Source organism: Lepisma saccharinum, chromosome 7 (genome assembly GCF_977018435.1).
Source record: "Lepisma saccharinum chromosome 7, izLepSacc3.1, whole genome shotgun sequence".
Lineage (NCBI taxonomy): Eukaryota > Metazoa > Arthropoda > Insecta > Zygentoma > Lepismatidae > Lepisma > Lepisma saccharinum.
The window spans coordinates 28694535-28715876 of record NC_139235.1 but is presented as its reverse complement, the minus strand read 5'-3'; the positions used below and the strand labels follow the sequence as shown (position 1 = coordinate 28715876).

The 21342-nt window shown below is 34.9% G+C and overlaps 1 protein-coding gene across 4 annotated transcripts in view; it reads left to right on the top strand.

Moving 5' to 3' along the window:
- LOC145989780 (ATP-binding cassette sub-family C member 10-like) overlaps window positions 1–21342 on the top strand; it is a 119090-nt gene that overhangs the window by 3724 nt on the left and 94024 nt on the right. For 2 of the 4 annotated variants that reach the window (XM_083125109.1, XM_083125112.1), the window contains exons 2-4: window positions 9711–10909; window positions 14251–14377; window positions 18197–18290. In XM_083125109.1, coding sequence (XP_082981235.1) covers window positions 9751–10909; window positions 14251–14377; window positions 18197–18290 — 1380 coding nt within the window. In that variant the 5' untranslated portion in view covers window positions 9711–9750. Of the gene's footprint in view, window positions 1–9710; window positions 10910–14250; window positions 14378–18196; window positions 18291–21342 lie in introns of those variants that run through there. The other 2 variants (XM_083125111.1, XM_083125113.1) reach the window with 2 other exon arrangements.

Below are 21342 nucleotides of genomic sequence, written 5' to 3'. Positions count from 1 at the left end.
CCACAAATTTCTGCCGATTCTTGCCATGAAATGTTCCTCGTGAGGTAAACGGGAGAATAAAGAGAAGATGAAGAGGAGAGGGTGTGGTTGGAAAGACATGTACCTATACCGGAAATGAGATCTGGGTGTCATTTTATTTTTAATTTCTCAAAATATCGTTTTTTGAAGCAAATTTCTCCCTCCCAGAGGAACAAGTTTGCAATTCATATTAGATTTTCCGCGGTGGCTCAGTCGGTAACGCGTCTGACTACCATGCTAAAGGTCCCGGGTTCGAACCCCGTGATAACCGTCGCTGCGCTTAAACTTGCAGAACGATTATCAATGCAAATAAAATTGCGTGATTAACGATAACCGTTATATTTAAAATAAATACAATACAGGCGCAGAAAATCTCACAACTTCCATCACCATTTTTTTAGTACTTATTATTTCTCGTTGCTATGGTTACATCAATTTCATTTCTTATATTTTATACAGCGTGATAAGATGAATATAACAATATCTATAAAACAAACATGCATAAGTTAAAAACAACATCAATAACATAAATAATATTAACTTTGAACATGACAGTTTGAGAATAGGACAGTCTCAATCTCTCCCCTTCTCCTGGAAAAAAAAATGAACATAACATTTTTTTTTTTTTCATAATATATAAGATTTGAGTCCTGCTTTTAATATACACTCGTCAGGATAATGAGAAAGTTCACTTGACATAATGAACCAATTCACAAATTTACAATACTCTTTTCACTAAAGTTCTGAAAATGTCATCTTAGTATTCGAATTTACAGCTACTTATGCATCACTTCATGACAATTACATTAGTTTAAGCAATTCTTCTTTTTTTTCATCAGAACAATTAAATTTCTTGATATTTGACAAGTTCTGCCTTGTTGTTATCTTCTTTCCGTCCATAGACATCAAAATTGTATAATTGTTTTTCACAGCATCAACTATATAGGGTCCAAGCCATAATTCCATAAACTTACGAATTTTCTTGTTAATTGCACTACTATGTTCATGATTTTTCACTAAAACAATATCACCTGGGACTATCGTCAATTTATTTGCATCACACTCAATAGGTTTGGACTTATATCTTTCCTTAATACGTGCTTTGGCGATAAAACACTTGTGTTTCCAGGGCACAAACTTTAAATCATCTGGCCAGTTAATTTGATTGAGAATTAAATCTTTTAATTCGTGATGAAGGAAAAGTTCACTAGGTGTGAAACCTGTTATTTCCGAAACTGAATTATTAAGAAGTCCTGTTACATGATTCAAATATTTTACCCAGTCCTGATGATTTTGCGAAGTATATAATCGTAACAATCGTATTAACTCTTTGTTGTACCTTTCCACAGGATTTGCGAAAGGCGAATAAACTGACGTGGTGATATGTTTTATGTTACAGTCATCCATATATAACTTAAACTCTTGTGATTTAAATTGGGAACCGTTATCTGATAATATCACCTTACATGCTGGATAGTGGTAAAAATACTGGAGCTTGAATTTGTTAATTATTTCACGTGACGTTGCCTTCCTTAACGGATATGCCATTAAAAATTTGGACATCGTTTCAACTATTGTTAATATGTAACTATATCCTTGTGATTTGGGTAACGGTCCAACAAGATCTATTGATAACATATCATGTGGAGTAGTAGAATATACATGCAATTCATCCTTACTAATTTTTGTGTGAGCTTGTTTAGTTTTTGCGCATGTTAGACAGTCGTTCAAATACTGCTTGATACTAACTTTCATTTTAGGCCAATAATATAAACTTCTGCACTTATTAAATAGTTTATAATATCCAAAATGACCTTGTAAGTCATGTAATTTATGAAGAATTTTGGGTACAACAATAATAGGTACAACAAGTTTCCACTTGTCTTGTTTCAAATGTTTCAGGAATAATATATTATCTTGAATCGAATATTGCCTTTTTATATTCTTCGACAAATTCCCATTTTGTAACTTTTGTACAATGGCACTGCAATAAGAATCCGAATTTTGACTTTCTTGCCAAAATGTTACACTATCTTCGTCAAGAAAATCAAGACTTATGTTATTTACATATAGTTCCGATAGAGTTGGAAAACCTGTACTTAAATCAGGATATCTGCTTAAAGCATCTGCAGCTTCATTAGATTTTCCCGGCACGTGATATACATTATAATCAAACATTTGTAATTTCAAACTCCAACGATTTAATCGTGGATTCAAAGTTTTAGTAGATTCTAGCCAAGACAAAGATTGGTGATCGGTAAACAATTTCACCTTAGTTCCAGCTATGTAAATGTAGAATTTTTCAAAAGCAAATAATATTGCTAAGCATTCAATCTCGTGAGTATTGTATGATAACTCATTGCCTTTAAGAGATCTGCTAGCGTATTGAATTATACGTGGTCCTTCTTCAGAATTTTCAGTTGAGTCTTGCCATAGAACAGCTCCTATTCCTTTCTTCGAACTGTCTGTGTTGACATTGAAAGGCTTCGTGAAATCTGGTTGATACAAAGCCTTTGGAGATATCAGTAACTTGCGGAGGTTTTCAAAAACTGAAGCATGAACATCATTCCATTGCCATTTTGATTCCTTCTTCAACAGATCATACAAAGGCTGTGCCACTTCAGCAAATCCTTCAATAAACTTTCGCCTCCAATTAGCCAATCCTAAGAACCTTCTCAAGGAACGTTTGTTTGTTGGAATTGGAAAATTAATAATTGCTGAATTCTTTGCAGGATCAACCATAATTTTATCACCGGACACTATGTGTCCAAGAAAGCAGATTTCTTTGTAAGCAAACTTACATTTGGAAAATTTAATAGACATATTGACACCCTTTATCTTTTGTAAAACTAGTTCTAAATGTTGCATATGTTGAGACCAATCTTTGCTGAAAATTAGAATATCATCCAAATAACAAACAACAAAATTTCTGCAATCGGTGGAGAATATTTTATTCATCCTGTCCTGGAACACTGAGACTGCTGATCGAATCCCAAACGGAAGATAGCGGAAAAGATATTGTCTGCCTCTATAAGAAAAAGCTGTGTAAGGATATGAATCTTCAGTCAACGGTATTTGAAAATAACCGCATGATAAATCAATTGAAGAAAAGTAAACACATCCTAGGAACCTCTGTAACAGTTCGTTGATTGCTTCTACTCTCACTTGTGGAGAGATAACATGTTGATTAAGTTTCCTAAAATCGATCACAGGTCTCCAAAGACCTCCTTGCTTTGGCACTATATGTAGAGGGTTAAGATATGGTGAAGAATCCTGGTAAATAATTCCCCATTTCTCCCACTTTGAAAGCTCTTCTTCTAAAGGTTGTCTCCTTGATATTGGTATGGGATAAGGTGTGCTTGTAATAGGTGTTACAGTATCTAATTGAATCTTGTAAGGTTCAACAATTGCTTTTCTAGGTTTATCTGAAAATTGTACGTGATAATACGACAGAAGTTTGAATAAATCAGCTTTCTGCAAATTGTCTAAATTATCATTTCCAAAAACAGACTCATAAATGGACTTCTTAGCTGGCATATATTCTACATCATCATTCAAAGTTGACGCATCACGTAACAATCTACATGAATAACTTTCATTATCATTTAATGTATCTTCGGAACAAAAGTTAGACTTTGTACAATACTTCAAATCTTCTGTAGAAGAACATTGCCGAGTTAAAACTGAGGAAATTTCCTTTCCTTTATCATTTAGCAAACTTACATTCCCTTCTTTAAAATCAATTACAGCTTTATATTTCCTCAAAAATGGAACTCCTAAAATGACATCGGCATTCAACTCTTTAAGAACAAAAAATTCCATAGAAAAGTATTCGTTCTTTATCTGCAGATTAATAATTTTACTGCCAACAACTTTACACTTCTTGGATCCAGCGAAACCGGTGAGTTTTACATCTTCCACGTTATCCAGTTTAATGTTGCCAATCAAAGACGATAGTTTACACCAAACGTCAAAACTTAGAACATTTGCCTGACTTCCAGAATCTATAATACAAACTACAGGTATTTGACAAATAATTCCATGAATAACTGGAACTTCATTTAATGGAACCGGAATATCATAATCACTAACAGTCCACTCAGGTTCTTCTTCAAACCATTCCAATAAAAAATTCACTTGTAGTGGTTCCGATATTAAGTCTTTATCATCACGTACATTCATAATTTCCTGTGTTTGAAATGAATTTCGTTTGTTCAAATTTGGCCTCTCTGAAAGAAAGCAGAGTGAACGAGGCACTTCCATCCGCTCCTTTAATTTAAATTTGCTGTTGATTGGTAAGATGTTCCAATACCAGATTGTCGTGTAAAGGTCCTTGATACATTTCCAGAAGGAGAATTTGATGTTCCAGAAGTTGTAGATGCATCTTGTGGTTGTAATGAAGTCACATTAACAGGTTGACTGTAAGTAGGAGCGAGAGCAGGCTCACTTGTATACTGCGCTTGCCTATTGTAGAAAATCCTTCCATTCTGACTACTGTTAGGTAACTGAGAACTTACAGCATCCTGATTATAATGCCTATTTGTAATGTCACCGGAAATACCAGAGTATGCATTATTTCTTTCGAATCTGAAATTATTTCTGTTATTATATGTAAATCCTGAATAGCCACGATTATTTCTACGTCCTCTAAAACTACCATTGCTACCTCTAAACTGTCCATATCTTGAATTAGCATTGCCAAATTCATTAGTAAAAGGTACTTGAGCATCCATCGACGAAGTCTGAGTAGAAGATGAGCAAGTGTTTTTGGTGTGTTTAACATTAATTTGCTTGACACTAAATTTTGATTTCATACTGTCAGGATTCTTGTTGGGTTTAACCTTACTACTATTATCGGTTTCTTCCGGTAGGAAAATAAGTCCTCTTCTACTAGTTCGGACAACATCTAATTTCCTTAACATAGTTGTTAACTGGTCCATAGAACGTATCTCATGACAAGTTATGTTATTAGCTATATTATTTGGTAACTGGCTAATAACTAATTGAATAACATCCAATTCGTTTGGGTTCTCAACTAAATTACAATAATTAGAATATGTTTTCAACGCAAAGCTTTCTAAATCACCATGTACTGTAGGATCATACTTCCTGTTCCTTAATACTGATAACTGAGACTGTATTATTTCCGGACTTGCAAATTGTTTCATGAATTCCCTTTGAAAATGATCATATGAAGAAAACATACGTTTGTGAGTTCTATACCAGTACGCAGCTCTGTTGGTGAAACACTGCTGAATACTCTGTAGCCTTTTGTTAATTGGAATGCCCATAAGATCAAGCATAGAATTAAGATGTTCTAGATATTCTCGAGCCGATTGGTCTTCTATTTTTCCAGAAAATTTGGGTAAATGAGACAGTTCATTTATCTTTACATATCTGTTTCCTCTATCCCCAACAGTAATTACAGGTAAAGACGTTGGAGAAATACAACGATCAAACTGACTTTGTGGATTATCACAGTAATTGTTATTTGTATTTGACTCATTAACACCAATTTCAGCATTTGGACAACTTGTGCCAGTCATTAAATTTGCATTACGCCTTTCACCTTGAAACCATGGTCTGCAAGCTTCATTCTGCAAGGATGAAACATGACAAAACCCACACCTTTCGCCAGATACATTACTACGATGAACGACAGGAAGGTTAGGTTCTTCAGAGTATGTAAACATTTGATTTATGTAACTATTTTCACCATCAGCAGAACAACATTGTTGAACATTGGAATGTTTATCAATATTTGTAACGGTAGAATTCAATCTAGAAGTTGTCTGCATATTGTTAATCGCATAATTACTTGTATCCTTAAACTGTACACTATTAGGTGACATATTATTTCGATAATGTTCCTCATTGGAGGTTGGAATAAATCTTTTGTTTCGCTTCCAGCGAACACGATTTCGAACATGCGGTTCATTGAACGTTGTTTTCACATGGGTTGTTGAAGATTCATCAGATGAATAAGTAGATGAATTAGTCACCCCCGAGTCAACTGCATTTCTAGCCCTTTCACGTGATGTCTTAGTTTGAGAACTATTTTGTGCAAGGGTAGATTTCAGATTTCCCTTTGTGTTGCGTTGAGAATTTGCATAATTAGTTTGTAAAACATCAACACGAGATTCTATATGTTGCAACCTGTTATTACAATCAGTAATATACGTACCAAAATGTACATTTTCCCTACCAGCAACTTCCAACGATGATAATCTATTATTAATATCAGTTATTTTGGAAGAACATACTGTAATAGATTTATCGTGTTCACTAATCAAATCTTTATTTATTAAAATTTGTTGCCCTTGAACGTCTTGTTCTGTTCGGATTTGAGAAATATTGCTATTTAAAACACTTCCCAAATGTTCATTTTTCTTGACACATTCGGAAGATATTGAATCAAGTTGTGTTTTAACATCGGAAGTCAAGTTGTCTAATCTTTGATTAACAGTATTAATTTCTTTATGAACCAATTCAAATTTGGAAGTTAGGTTACTATAAATATCCAATTCCAATTGTTCAAACTGAGACTTAATATTCTCATTAAACTCTGCAAATTCTTGATTAGATTGCTGTAACTGTAATTTCATATCTTGGTTAGCAAGATTCATTCGGGTTTTTAGTTCTTCATTAGACTGTTCTAACTGCAATTTCATTTCAGCATTAGACTGTTCTAACTGTGATTTCATAGAATTTTCTAACTGATATTTCATTTCAGCATTAGACTGTTCTAACTGCGATTTTATTTCAGCATTAGACTGTTCTAACTGCGATTTCATTTCAGCATTAGACTGTTCTAGTTTCGTCTTGAGGTCTTCATTAGAAGCGACCATAAGCAATTGAATACTCTTAACAGTACTTAACAAATCACCAAAATTCGGGTTAAGAGTTTCTAGATAAGCTGGCAAACTAAAAGGATCATAATCTGGTTTGCAACCTTTACAATAATAATTTTCTAGTGTAGTCGAATAAATTGTCCAGTGAGTGACTGTAAGTTTGAGACAAGATATGTGATGCCATGACGAGCACTGTGTACACTGAACATACCGCAAATCATTGTCAGGATCATTACAACAAGATAATTTGTCGGGTTTTGTAGAACAAACATCATGTTCTGTAGTATTCGCATTACTGGAAGCGACTACGGGATTACCAGCATCAAAGTAAGTAGTCGTTGTATTAGCCTGAATGTTTGTTTCTTTACGCGACGATTTAGATTTACTTTGTTTTAACTTATCAGCCATTGTGATCTTTACACATATGACGATTCACTTAAGAAGTTACGTTATACAAGCACACTGAAGAATGTGACATAAGTCTTAATTCAGCATATGCCAAAAATTCTGTTCCATTACAACAGACATTCTTACCACTGTCAGAAGATTGCACACTTTTTGAACAATCCTGGCTTCTGGGTCGCCACTCTTGATAACCGTCGCTGCGCTTAAACTTGCAGAACGATTATCAATGCAAATAAAATTGCGTGATTAACGATAACCGTTATATTTAAAATAAATACAATACAGGCGCAGAAAATCTCACAACTTCCATCACCATTTTTTAGTACTTATTATTTCTCGTTGCTATGGTTACATCAATTTCATTTCTTATATTTTATACAGCGTGATAAGATGAATATAACAATATCTATAAAACAAACATGCATAAGTTAAAAACAACATCAATAACATAAATAATATTAACTTTGAACATGACAGTTTGAGAATAGGACAGTCTCACCCGGCCGGTTCAAATCCGGGAACTTTTCTAACGATGGAAGCGGCCCCGGTGCCCACCCAGCGTCGAATAACATGGGTACCTGGGGGAAGCCCTGGGGGGTAAGGGGTGTGACGCTGATCACATCACCCCCACTCACGACCGGATCAAGAAAGTGTGGGGCGTTACCCCCACACCCCCTATACGCCTTCATGGCATGGTGCTATGCACAGGGGAGCACTAAAATTATGTAAACAGACTGCTAGGTGTCAACAAAACTCATATTGTGCTAGGTTTAGCATCATTATGCTAGGGTTGGCATGGCTGCCCTGCTTCAAAACAACTTCCAGCTAAATTTATGGCTTGGGTGGGTGTCCTCTTTTTAAGTGCGTGAGGCGAAGGGCTGGGTCCGACTCTCCATGTGTTGAGGGGAGCTCCGGACGCAGGCCCACCTTCGGAAGGTCCTTCCATGAAATTTGTTGTGCAGGTCTGCGTGACATTCATTTTCCAGGTCCCCCCTTGCCCTACCTGCCTTGCATCCATGAAATCATTATTTCAAATTTTATGCTCTAAAAATTTGCTTTAATGATATTTTTAAGCTATATTCATAGATTTTGAGTTAATTTGAAAAATATATAATCCGATAGCCAATTTAAAAAAATCAGAATTGAGTTGTCATATTTTCAGAAGGAATGAAAAAGCCATCAACAATATTTCTGGCTAAGTTAGGTCATATATATCTAAGTTCACTTTAAAAATACTTGTGTTGACCTTTCCCCTTCAATGATTAATTCAAATTTTTGTAAACCTTGTTTTCAGTAAAAAAAAACAAACATAATAATATATTTTAAATTTATTAGTGTACTAAAATATATGTGTGATATGTTGACATTTTTTTCTGGAATCCTTATTGTTTTGTTAATATTGTTGTGAACTTTAAAAAAGATTGAATATATAAGGAAGGTAGAATTATTTTTCTGTGACAGTGCAGGTTACACTTGGAGGCTTTGGAAATGGAAGAAAGGATGAATCTCTGAAAGTGTGGGGAGCTATAAAAATGAAACCAGACAAGTTAGACACAAAAAGAATTATGTGGTTTCTCACCACCATAGGAGGACAGCATGGAATGACCCATTAACTTTACTGATAATTAAACATTCCAATAACTATTTTTTTACCTTTTTCTATATCATATATGAACGACTTATAAAATAAGCTCCTATTTCATGCCAATTCATAGGTCTCATCTCCATTATTTATTGTTTACTCACTGAATTTATGTTGTGCTATACATGATGCTATGCTACAAACAGATTTGATACAGAAATAACATCTCTTATTATACTCTGACTCGGCTGTCTATGGAGTAAGGCCACGCATAGCGGCCGAGAAGGGCGATAAATCAAGTGGGCAAAGCGAAGTAGTACACACTGCTGCAAAGGCTGGTAACGACAATTGCTTTTCCCCTCCACACAGTACTATTCCTTCTCGCGTGTTCATTGGTGGAGCCATCTTGCATCATTACTTGTGCAGAGGCTTGATTTCGTTCGCTCGCTCCAGAGATAACTTGAGACCGTTTATAACTTTGAAAAAAAAGAAAAGAAGCCAGTTTCTCATTTGCCTTTGTTACTGAGTATACAAGATGGAAAAACAAATCAGTGAACTGAATCAGGCATTGAACACAGCGTTTGGTTTATTTTTGTGGACATTTTATTTCGCAGTTTTGTGTAGAGTTTCACTGATATTTTTTACCATATCCATCATTTGATGAAACTAGATCATTTCTACAACTGTGCCATTTAACAAATTTTGGTAAACTTATTCTTCAGTTTGTTGCAATCTTATATATGTGTTCTGTCCATGCATTTCTGATCTTAGTGTTAAAATTTGGTTTTTGTTCTGAATGTTTTTTTGTTTTTTTTACTGCAGCCTTTGACTGTAATTTTTACTCCTCTTTCCAGAAGAATGCTTTGAAGACTGCCCTGTTCCAAAGCAATAACCATGATCTCCCTTTACAAGAACTGGCAGGAAATGTGTGGTCCATCCGGATTCACGGTGTGGTCAGAGGCACACAAAGACATAGGACTATGTTTCCAAGGACTTTGTTTACAAATTCCAGTTCTGTGTCTTCTGGCTATGGTGTCAGCTTACTACTGCGGTATCCATAGCAACTGGGTTGTGAGAACGAGAACTCAGATGCGAGTCATTTATAGCCGAATAATTGTTACTATTCTTATGGCACTGGTACCAGCTGTGTATTTGACATTAATTTTAGTATTACAGGCAAAAGGATTTTATGTGGTACATTATCTTCTGTCTGGCATGCAGTGTTTCGTATGGGTTATTCATCTGTGCTATATTATAGCTCTGAAAAGTAGACTTTGTGATAGTCCTCGAGGACCTACAATTGTGTGTATGTTGTGGATTTTTAATTTTATATTCCAGTGCATCTCGCTAAGATCACATGTTTTGCAATATGATGCTGATAGCTTGTCGTTGCGAATGGGATATGCATTCAGTATTGTGTCAATTACGTTGCAGTGTTTGTATCTCGTGTCTTTAATTCCTAATGTCGACGGGCGAGTTAGTAGCTATGAAGAGTTGAGCAATACAATCACTCCGATGGTTTCCGAGCAGCAACCGTTATTGTGTAGCAGGACAAATATATACAGTAGATTTTGCGAGGAGCGAGACCCACATTATCTCGGCATTGCCAAAGAAGGAGTTACGCTTCTGTCGAAGTTGGTTTTTTATTGGGTAAATCCTCTAATGGATAAGGGTGTAAAAGGAAAACTTCAGGATCCGGACGATCTGTACGATCTTCCTCTTGATCTTTCGTCATCGCAATCGTGTGCTAAGTTGGAGGAAGCGATGAACCTTCGTCCATGTGGACAGCTGTCGGAAGAAAGTGGCATGGTATCGCCAGTTGAAGAAGTTGTGATAAGAGGCAGGGGGCAGCCTGTGTCATTAGTGAGAGCATTACATAAATGTTACGGTTGGCAGTTCTACAGCATTGGCATTTTAAAGTTTATTGGGGACTGTGCTGGATTTATGGGACCTATTTTACTTAATAAACTGGTTACTTTTATTGAAACGAAGAGTGAAGCGATAATGGATGGCTACATGTATTCTGCTGGTCTGTTTGCAGTGTCTTTGATTGGTATGTATTAGCTTGGTATAATTGTCGTTCCAATATACATAATACCTCTCCGATGGCATAGTGGTAATGTTGTCGCCATGTAATGAAGGGGCTTTAGGTTTGATGGCACATAATGGTTTAGATCCCGCTTTAAACTGTAGGTCCAGTTTCGACTAACCTATTTGTGCATAAAGTTGACTTAAAACAAAAACTCAAACAAACAATATATACAGGGTTATCCATTTGGGTATGGATAAAATAAAACATTAATAGAAACGTAAATGTGATAGTAGGAAAATTTTCATGTTTGTGTTTTTGTGTGTGAAACATGGGAGTTTTGCTGTAGTGTGTTGGCAACAATGAAGTTTGAACTGGTTTGTGATTTTCTTGACCAACATTTCAATTGTCGTTGGTGTGGCCGTGGGGGACCAATTGCTTGGCCTCCCAACTCCCCAGATTTAACCTCTCCAGACTTCTTTGTCTGGGGTTTCGTTAAAGACACTGTCTATTCACAGAAACCCACAGACATTGATGATTTGATACTCAAAATCATACAGGCTTTCGACAGAATCACCCCAGAGATGTTACACCAGACGTGGAATGAATTGAATCACCGTTATGAGTTGTGCAGAGTTCCCAATGGAGGCCATGTAGAAAACTGAAAACTGTACCAAACTGTTAGTAGTGTATAAAGATAAAAACTCCCATCTTTCAGTCTTTTGTATACAATATTTCAGGTAATTACATTTGACCAAAAAAATTTCACATCCATTTTATTTTATCCATACCCAAATGGATCACCCTGTATATTGCCTATTCATTGGCCAAACACATTAAGTTGTCAACTTTTAATCTTGCTGCCGAAGTTGACAGGTTTAAGTCTCAACCTGGGCATGGGTGTTTTGTGAGTCTTCCTTCATCAGTTGCATCTAACCATCACTCCTCCGCATTGTTGCAGTTGCCAAAAGTTGTAAAAATGCAACATTAAATAACAAAATACATATTCAAATACAATATGTTATAATCTTAGCATTACAATATTTCCATAAATTTATAAAGAATTGCTTAAGTTTATTTTTAGTACATTACAGTTTTCATCACTTGACAGAAATATTTTAAGATGTCTCATAATTGTATGTACATGTGTACCCTGGAAAACATTGGTGCTATTTGATGCAAAATGACACCTTGTCTCAAATTGACTTTGAGTTTTTAAGTCTAGTTTATGCAATTTGAAGTGTGATACGAACTAATATATTTTCCACCAGGTATCAATCTCCAGACCTATTGATAACAAGGTGACAATGTTAGCATCACTCCATCCAGAACACCCTTGTCTCATGTTGGAGATACCATTATTATGATGACATTTAGTTGTAAGGTGAAATCTTTCATGGGTTGGCCTGGTAAACGTGCTTAAAGTATTGTGTACAATGGGGAAATACAAAACTTTTAAGTTTTTTTTTTTCACTGATATATGGTTATAACCAGGAAACAGATTTATATATAGTAAAAATGTTTTAAATATGTTTACATATTTCACCAAAATATGGAGTTAAATATGGACTTAAAATTGTAAAAATTTACACTTTTTGTAATATAAGTACATAAAATACAGTATCGGCATTGTTACTATTGCCGTGACAGTCTTGAAGATAAAGTAGAGGCGAATCCCGTACATGTGCCACAGAATCATTGCTTCTGGCACTGCTGTCGGGTGCACAACTAGCATCGAGGGTGGGGTTAGCAACAGGCTGCTCGACTTGAACCTTTCTCCCAACGTTGCCAAAATAACATGTGTTAACAACCAGGAGCCGAGGCTAGAGCCCTCATTCTCCATTGTTGACAACAATTGTAAATAAACAGGAATTTCAAATGTTTTACAATAGCAAAAGCAAACAGTTGGGAGAAGTAAAATTAAAAAATAATAACATTTAGGGTATAAAATAAGGTTGTAAACTTTTGTTTGTTTACCGTCACTTCGGACTTCGTCAGTTATTCGCAAGAAATTCACCCAGCTCTTTCAGTCACATGGGGATATGTAGTTATTGTGCAAATATACGTTTAGAAATGTTCTGAAATATGGAAATAATATGGCATAGTCCATATCAATTCAGGCAGGCAAAGAAAAAAATCTTACCTTCATAGTCTCAGATGTTATTGAATTAAACTTATGTTAAAATTCAGGACAAAGTAAGAAACCCGTATTTTTTTGTTGTGTCCAAAAAAATTCCTTGCCCAAGATACAGCCCGCCAAAGATGGCACCTCGGGCATCATTTCTCAAGTACAATTTTCGGCCAAGATATTAAAATGCTCTGTCTCTGGAACGGTTCAAGATATTTTGTTGCTGTTTTTTGTGTTTGAAAGAGAATAAGTTTCTGATTAGAATGATAACCTCCGTTTGGAAATATGTGTCCAAATTCTCCTGCTGTAGCCTTCTGATTTTTAAAAAAAATTTTTAATATTGATTTTTCAAAAAAAAAATGTCAGAAAGCTACAGCAAGAGAACTTGCATGCATATTTCCAAATGGAGGTTATCATTTTAATCAGAAATTTATTCTCTTTTTTGTGGACAAAACAAAAAAAATACAGGTTTCTTACTTTGTCCTGAATTTTAACATATGTTTAATTCAATAACATCTGAGATAATGCAAAATATAACTGATTTCAGCTTCATACATAAATATGTATTTACATATAAATCCATTCCCTGGTTATAACAAGCATAGAAACATACTTTTTACCAGAGGTAGAAAAATACAGGCTGCCCAGCTGCCATGGAGTCTGAAATTTATCACCTGGCACTTTTAATTTTCAAACCCAGTTCTATTTTTTTTTTTTTACATAATTTAAGTTCATTTATGGAAATTTCCTTTCCTTTTTTTTGATTAACGAGTACAGATCTGAATGACGTGTATCATTATATCAGAATAATAAACATGCCATTATAAATTTTTGCACTGTTGCTCTCCGAATTTTAAAATCTGCAGCGATGTGGTGTAGACAGAGACATCTATGTATTAGAATGTGTTGCACAGTTATTTCTGATGTTACCAGTAGAGCTTTCTTTGAGAAGGCCACTCTGGTGTGTTAATTAATTACTTTTAATTCAATCTTGTATTAATTAAAAAATATGCTTTAAGGTCACATTTCAAAATGTGTGACTTTATCTTAGTTGGATTAATAGCTTTTTTTAGCCCGTATTTTAAAAAAATGAGAGTTGCTGCCTGAATTATTTTTACTTTTTTAGGAAAACGAGTCAAAACTTAGGCTTGGACCATCTCAGGTGTTATCAGTGTAAAGTGCAGATAAATGTATCCAACAACAATAACAGGATTTCATTAATTGACTTTTATTTCAGGTGCATTTTGCAATTCCCATTTCAGTTTCTTAATGGCTGAAGTTGGCCTCAAAATTCGAGCATCTGTCATTGCTGTGGTGTACCGGAAGACTCTGACACTCAGTGCGACAACTTTATCTCAATTCACGTAAGTAATATTTGGGTATTGCTTTGTGGCTATTGGATTGTTTGGTAGGTGATGTGTAGAGCCCGGATTTGTATGTAATTACGTATTCTATTACTTTCTACATACATACCTTGAGCAGGAAAATGTCAACGAATTATATAACTGACATGATTTTGCGTAAGTTTTATGTTACATAATTTTGCATATTTGTGCCTTGTAATCAAGGGGTTCCGGGTTCGATACCTTGTGGAGGCACATAGTGGTTCTGATCCCACTTTGAACTGTAGGTCCAGTCCCGATTAGCCTTCCTGTGCATAAAGTGGACTTAAAACACCAACTCAATTTTGCATATTTGTCAGGATATTACATATTTTGCATATTTGCTAATTTTCTTTACATAAAGCAACATATTTTGGTATTTTTTCCCTACATTTTCGATCTCAGAAACAGTAAGAAAATTTGTAGCTCATGTGATGTCATATGTTGTAATCAATGAGCTGCATAGTGTTAGGGTCACCTAAAATTAACTGCCGAGTCGAAAGGCAGGCTGAAGCCAAAAAAAAAATATATATAATAATAGTAATGATGATGATGATAAAAAATAAATAAATAAATAAAACAGGAACTGTAATTTATCGAAAGATGCTTGAGTTTCTCCCCCTTCCCTTTCTGGTTACATATTTTCGTTTCGCTTTTAGGTTTAGGCAAATCACCTAGAAACTTGGCATCGGTGGACAAGAAAGCAACTTTCCTGTACGTAGCGAGTTACGCTTGTACAATAAGTACTTTGTAAGAGAACATAAGTAAGTCTTTCATGCATTAATTCTTCTTGAATCTGCCCCTACATATACATATTCTACAATAATTTGCAATGTGAAAAGTAATTAGTAGTTGACAAAATTGGTTTTTTAAATATATACACACTGCTGTGCTTTTTTGAGTTAATAATTTTTATACAAATTTTAATTTAAACAACTGATGTCCTTAAAATTATGTTAAATATGTTCAAATAAAATAAATATCTAGCAGAATTCTTGAAATTGCTTGGCTACTCGATTATTATTAATATCCATATTCTTTTATACTACATATTTGGCTACATATCCTTCTGATAATACATATTTAGGTACATATTTTATCAATTATTGTCACATATTTATGTACATATTTTGTACTTTTATATTACATATAAATCCGGGGTCTAATGATGTGTAATGCTTTTTTTTTAAAAAAAACAAAAAAACTGTGATCCATTTGAGATGTCATAAAAGTAAAGCAATATATACAAGAGGTTCATGGACATATCTCTAAGCAGTTTGTTGCAATTTAAGCAGATAGAATGTAAGTTCCAAGTGAGTAGAGGGTTACAGATTTCAGCCGTGTGGCACTAACATGCATGGCGGTCATACCGCAAGAGCACACTCAAATGTGTCATATAGTATGTGAAATTTTCAACTCTTACATTTCATGTTGAGTGCTAATGTGCTTGGACATGAAACTTGTGACTCGTCTACACATGTTTGTACCATTAACAAGCAATAATTTGAAATATTTTCTTTTATGTAACAATTTACTGTTCTGATATCTCAAACAGATCACCCTGTACATACATGTATTTGAATAAAAATCAATAGGAAAGGTTACCTACAAGTAACACTTTTCTATGTCTCATTTCATTAAGAGATGAATTGAAGATCTGTGACTGTCAGTTGTAGATAGGGCTGTGCTGTATACTGATATTTGTAAGATATCAGTGTCATCGATATTAACTACATCAAGAATACTGATATTATCAATATCAATTGTACCAAGTTTACCTGTACATGAATAATACAACAGAAGCATTTATTCTGACTTATTTTTAGTTCCTCAATACAGGGAGAGGGGAAGGAGCTAGTTGAGAACTTTAGACTGTAGAGAGAACCACTTTGCTGGGTTGTGTTGTGGAACTTCCTATTTTCGCTTATTCAACATGCAAAAATTTATCTGTTTCTTCTAGTTAAAATTGCAACTTAAACATTAGAGTGAACAATATTAATATTGGCAACAGTGGCGTAGCATGGACATTTCGGGTGGGAACGCCAAGTCCGAAGGAAGGGTTGGCCCTTTCTTGCTTAATAATTTACTTATGGTATTAGTCGCCACAGGTATTATTTGCCTGAAGTCAGCTGGGTTTTCAATAAAACATCATCCATGCATGTTTTAGCTAGAAAATTAGATGCCTCACTATGCCACAAATGTTTTGAACTCTGGTGTTTTATACCTTTCTGCATGACGCAAGTTATTAAAAAACCTACCTGAATTACAAGCACCTCTGCACAACAGTAGACGTCATTGTTGTAGATGATCCAACTACTGATTGATTTGGTTTATTTTACTTCGCTTTTCTACCACTTTTGGTTAATTGCATGATATTGAAGAAGGGACACTCACAAAGAACGCCCATGCTCACCCCGGGATTCGAATCGGGGGCCTCTGTCATCTTGGCACCCTGTGCAAAACACTCTGACACGGAGGTGGGTGAATGATCCAACTATCGTACACTCTACTGACGTAACAGTGCCGATTAGTAATTCAGACCACTGTTTATTACATCTTGAGAATGTTGATTAACATTTTAAAATAATTTTGTCCAGAGACCATTCGATGTTAAGAGTTTTCAAATGAATGCTAAACATTTTCATTGACACAGTATTAAGCAGTTAGATACTAACGAAAAATAATAATAATAAAAAAAATAATAGTTTTGCAGGTTAAGTGGTAGAACAGCCACAGGCTGAACTTCTACCACAAGAACTTCAACTTATTTGACAAAAACTGTGTTGATCTTTTAGTTTTTAATTCACGTCGCTGTTCGTGCGATAAATTATACAATGCAGTGCCAGTAGCCATTAAGAAGTGGTATATTTGAGTTTGGTAAAGTTACGTCAGTGAATATTGCGTATTGTAGCATCACTAGCACGAGTGGCATGAGCGCAAAGAACCGGGTAGGAATTCTACTGCTTCAGAAGGCAGGAAGGGTCACATGAACCAATCACGTAGCCCTCTGCTCCATACACTGGCGTACGGAGAGCATTTGCGTGTGTGCTGTAGAGATCCAAGGTTTCCCTCCAGATAGACAGCAAGGGATATAGAGTCCTTTACGCCAAACCTGCTCGGCGTCCGGCCAGAAAAGGCATTGAAAAAAATGCTAGAACAAGTGGAGGTCAAACATATATGAGATTAGTCAAGCTTTACTTCATATTTACAGCATTTATGCATTTTTTAAATTTTAAATGAGGGAATGCCGGGCGTACGGGCATACTATAACGCTACGCCACTGATTGGCAATATCAATATTTATTGTCAGAATAATTTATTTTATCAATCAGTAATCAATAACAACATTGATATTCAAACAGTATTGCCAAATCAATATCACACAGCCATTGCAGTTCTGTATTTTTTTTTTTTTAGTTGGTGAATTTTTATAGCTCTGTTGTACTGATATACTCCCAATTTATGTTTCATCCATATTCACAGTTGCCAGCTTAGTGGTTGACTTACCACCAAAGTTCCCAGGTTTGCATCTCAGGTGTCATTTGTGCATATGTCTTATTAGCTTTTTCTAATAACCACTTATCTTCATCATCGCAATTGGCTAAAAGTTGCAAAAAATCAACGTAAAATAATAAAAAAAACAATACATTACGTATTCACATTGATAAGGTATTTACTTCATGATATTAATCAACATGAAGCTTCAAACTGTTTTACTTTGCATAAAAATTCACTGAAACTTTAATTATAAATATGCCTGTAATGATGTAATCTTACCCAATAATTTTATCTTTTCTGCAGAGTTGGGGAAATAGTAAATTTTATGAGTACAGATACCGACAGGATAGTCAATGCTTGTCCAAGTTTCCATGCTTTCTGGAGCATTCCGTTTCAGGTGTGTATTGTTATATTTATTATGTTGCAAAATATTGTTTCTGTGTTTGTTCTCGGAAATATTTTTTTAGGAATAAACTTAATAATACTACATAAATGTAGAATAATAACTATATAAACGTGCTATTAAACTAAATAGTTTTATATTCTATGTGGATAGTATAGTTTCTAAATCAAATTATTCACCATTTTATATACTGCTTTTGACCCTGAAAAGTGCTCAGTTTTTGTACAGTCACAGACACTTCTTGGTTGTAACAGTTCAATTAGCTTTCAATGGAGTTGTTACAACCCAGAAGTGTCCATGACTGTACCAAAACCTTGAATGTTATTCACTATAAATCAGGGTGTCTACTGGTCTGGAAATCCTGGAAAAGTCAGGGAAATTTACTGTGTTTCTCTAGAAATCAATATTTTTGTGGAAGTGCATTAAAAATAGGTAATTTTGAACAAAGCCAAAAAAGGACAAGAAAGAAATTTTAAATTTTTTACAGACAAACTACACTTCACTTTGATGCACTGATTATTACGGTAGTTACAGTAGAAATTGTGTATTAAATGCTGTAGGCAAAGGTCATGTTTTCAACTATTTTCATGTAGAAATCTACTACAGAAAGTGACTATTGGCAAATCCCACATCCTTGTTCCAATTTTTGTCTGGTGTCTGGTGGATATTAGAATTCATAGATATTATGGTACTGGTGCGATCTCGTATAAACACTTTTCACTTGTTTCTTTCGTCATTTTTAACATTCATACTTATCGATTATGCATTGCGAAAGGTTCTTGAAGGTGAGATTTTGCTCTTGTGAAGAAAATAAATTGAAAATAAAACCTACTTTGGTGTTGCTGATTTCGGATGTTTCCCAGGTTCGAACCCCAAAAAACCATAGATGGATAGCCCCAAAAACCATTGATGGATAACCCTGAAAACCATTGATGGATAGCCCCAAAAAACATTCACGGATATCCCCACAAACCATTTCTGGTAAGGTTCGGTTAGGTTAGGCAAGCATAGTTAAAATTTTGTTAGAGCGTCGGAAAGATACTTTTCTTGAAATATACATGAATTTGCGGTCAAGTATATTGCACAATGGAAAAAAATACATCCACAGCCTTTCAACAACCTATAGAAACTCAATTCTGTAAGTACTTTCTCCTGTAAAAATGAAGAAATTAGTTTGTGTGAGATCGCACCATTACAGATATTATTACTAAATTTTACTCTAATTATGTATTATTTATACTACAAGTGTAATGTTTTTTTTTATAAGGAAAATAATTCTTTATTGACCATAGTCAGTCATGCCATTATCACTTCTAAATGTGAAGTTAAGGTTCTAAAAATTTGGCTAAGTGGGATTGTAAGTTTGGTGTTAGCTAAAATATAGTGACCTTCTTGTACACATGTTTAAATATATGAATTGACACAATGACTAGTCTGGAAAGTTTTGGTTTGTTGTCTGGAAAAGTCAGGGAATTTGTGTTTTTTACTAACTTGTAGACACCTTGATAAATGTGCAGGGTTGCTACGCATTTGGAAAACGAAAATGTCAGGGAATTTTGCAGATCGTGCATTTTGGAGTCTGCAAGAGAAAAGTTGCAAAATGAACAAGCACTTCACTTCCACTTCTGGGTTCTGTTCTTATGATTCCATTCCCAAAAAAAGATTCAGTTTAGACACTTGTTTCTTTCATTCGTATGATTCTCAGTCTTGTGCAAAATTATGGTTCCTTCGAATTTCTGAATGAATTTTCACTTTTATGATACTAGATATTAGAAAGAATATCAAAGTAAAACTTGCAGTCCAGATATCTGATTGATAACTAAAGTACATTGACAATATGATCATAATTATCGGAAAGGTTGGTGAAGATGAGGTTATCGTGTATTATTTTATAGATCTTAGTCTTGTTGGCATTCCCTATAGAATTCCTATATGCAACAATAAGTTCTCCAGATGCTGTGTACTTATAAATGTAAGCAAGAAAGCAGCATTTTCTACGACACTATAAATCCGCCAGAAAATTAAAAATTGTATATAGTTTATGAACTTTTCTGTTGCTCTTTTATATTGTGAAGATCTGTTATGTTGAAATTGTGTACCTCTGTTACCTTAGCCTGAAGGCTAGATGCACGTGATTGCAGCATGCAATACATTTGATGCCGATTGTAATTTTACATTTTACTCTTCAAATTTTCACTTGATCTTGCATGTGGAGAATCAAATTAGCTAAAAAAAGGTTGTGAAAGTGAATATTCATAATAATTAACATATATATTTAATTGAAAAACACATGGTTCAAAAGCAAAAATCATGATGATAAACATGTCTGGAAAAATTTCATTTTTGGACTGGATACCTTGCCAATGTCAGGGAATTTCATAATCAGAAAATAGTAGCCCTGAATGTGTGTCCTCCTTTATAACAATTACATATCCCATTATTTTTCAATATAATCAACACTGATATGAAGCATATATCCCATACTTTTATGCGTACCGTTCTCTCCACACAATAAAAGTGTTGTCTTTGACAAATTAGCACCAAATGTTGTCTCTTTGTCGTCTTGGCACTAACCGTGATCACTTCTTCTTATTATTATTATTATTTTTAATTCAAAAGTTCATTCATTATCCTGTATGTGAGAGATTGCCAACTGCCCAAACCATGAAGCTACTTTCCAAATTTGAAAAGAAAAATGGCGAGCTAGCAAGAGTGGATTATTATTATAATTTCTTAAATACGGAGAAACTAGTACTCACTTTTATCCACGAAGCTGTTTTTTCTTCTTTTTCGATTAATTTCAGTGGCCACTGCCACCATCCTCGTTGGAACTTGCTGCGCTGTTGCTTGGCGTGCGTCTTTTGTTCGTAGTTCTCTGGCTGCCGTTAGGTGCGCTGTTAGGTGCGCCGTGCATCTTGGTGCGTCGTCTGCTATTTCCGGGCGATAACTGCTGCAGTAGTGGAATCCAAGTGTGGTGCGCTTGCCCGCTATCGATGTTTAGTTCGTGCGGAAAGTGCATTATGGCGTGCGTTTCCTTGATTTTGGT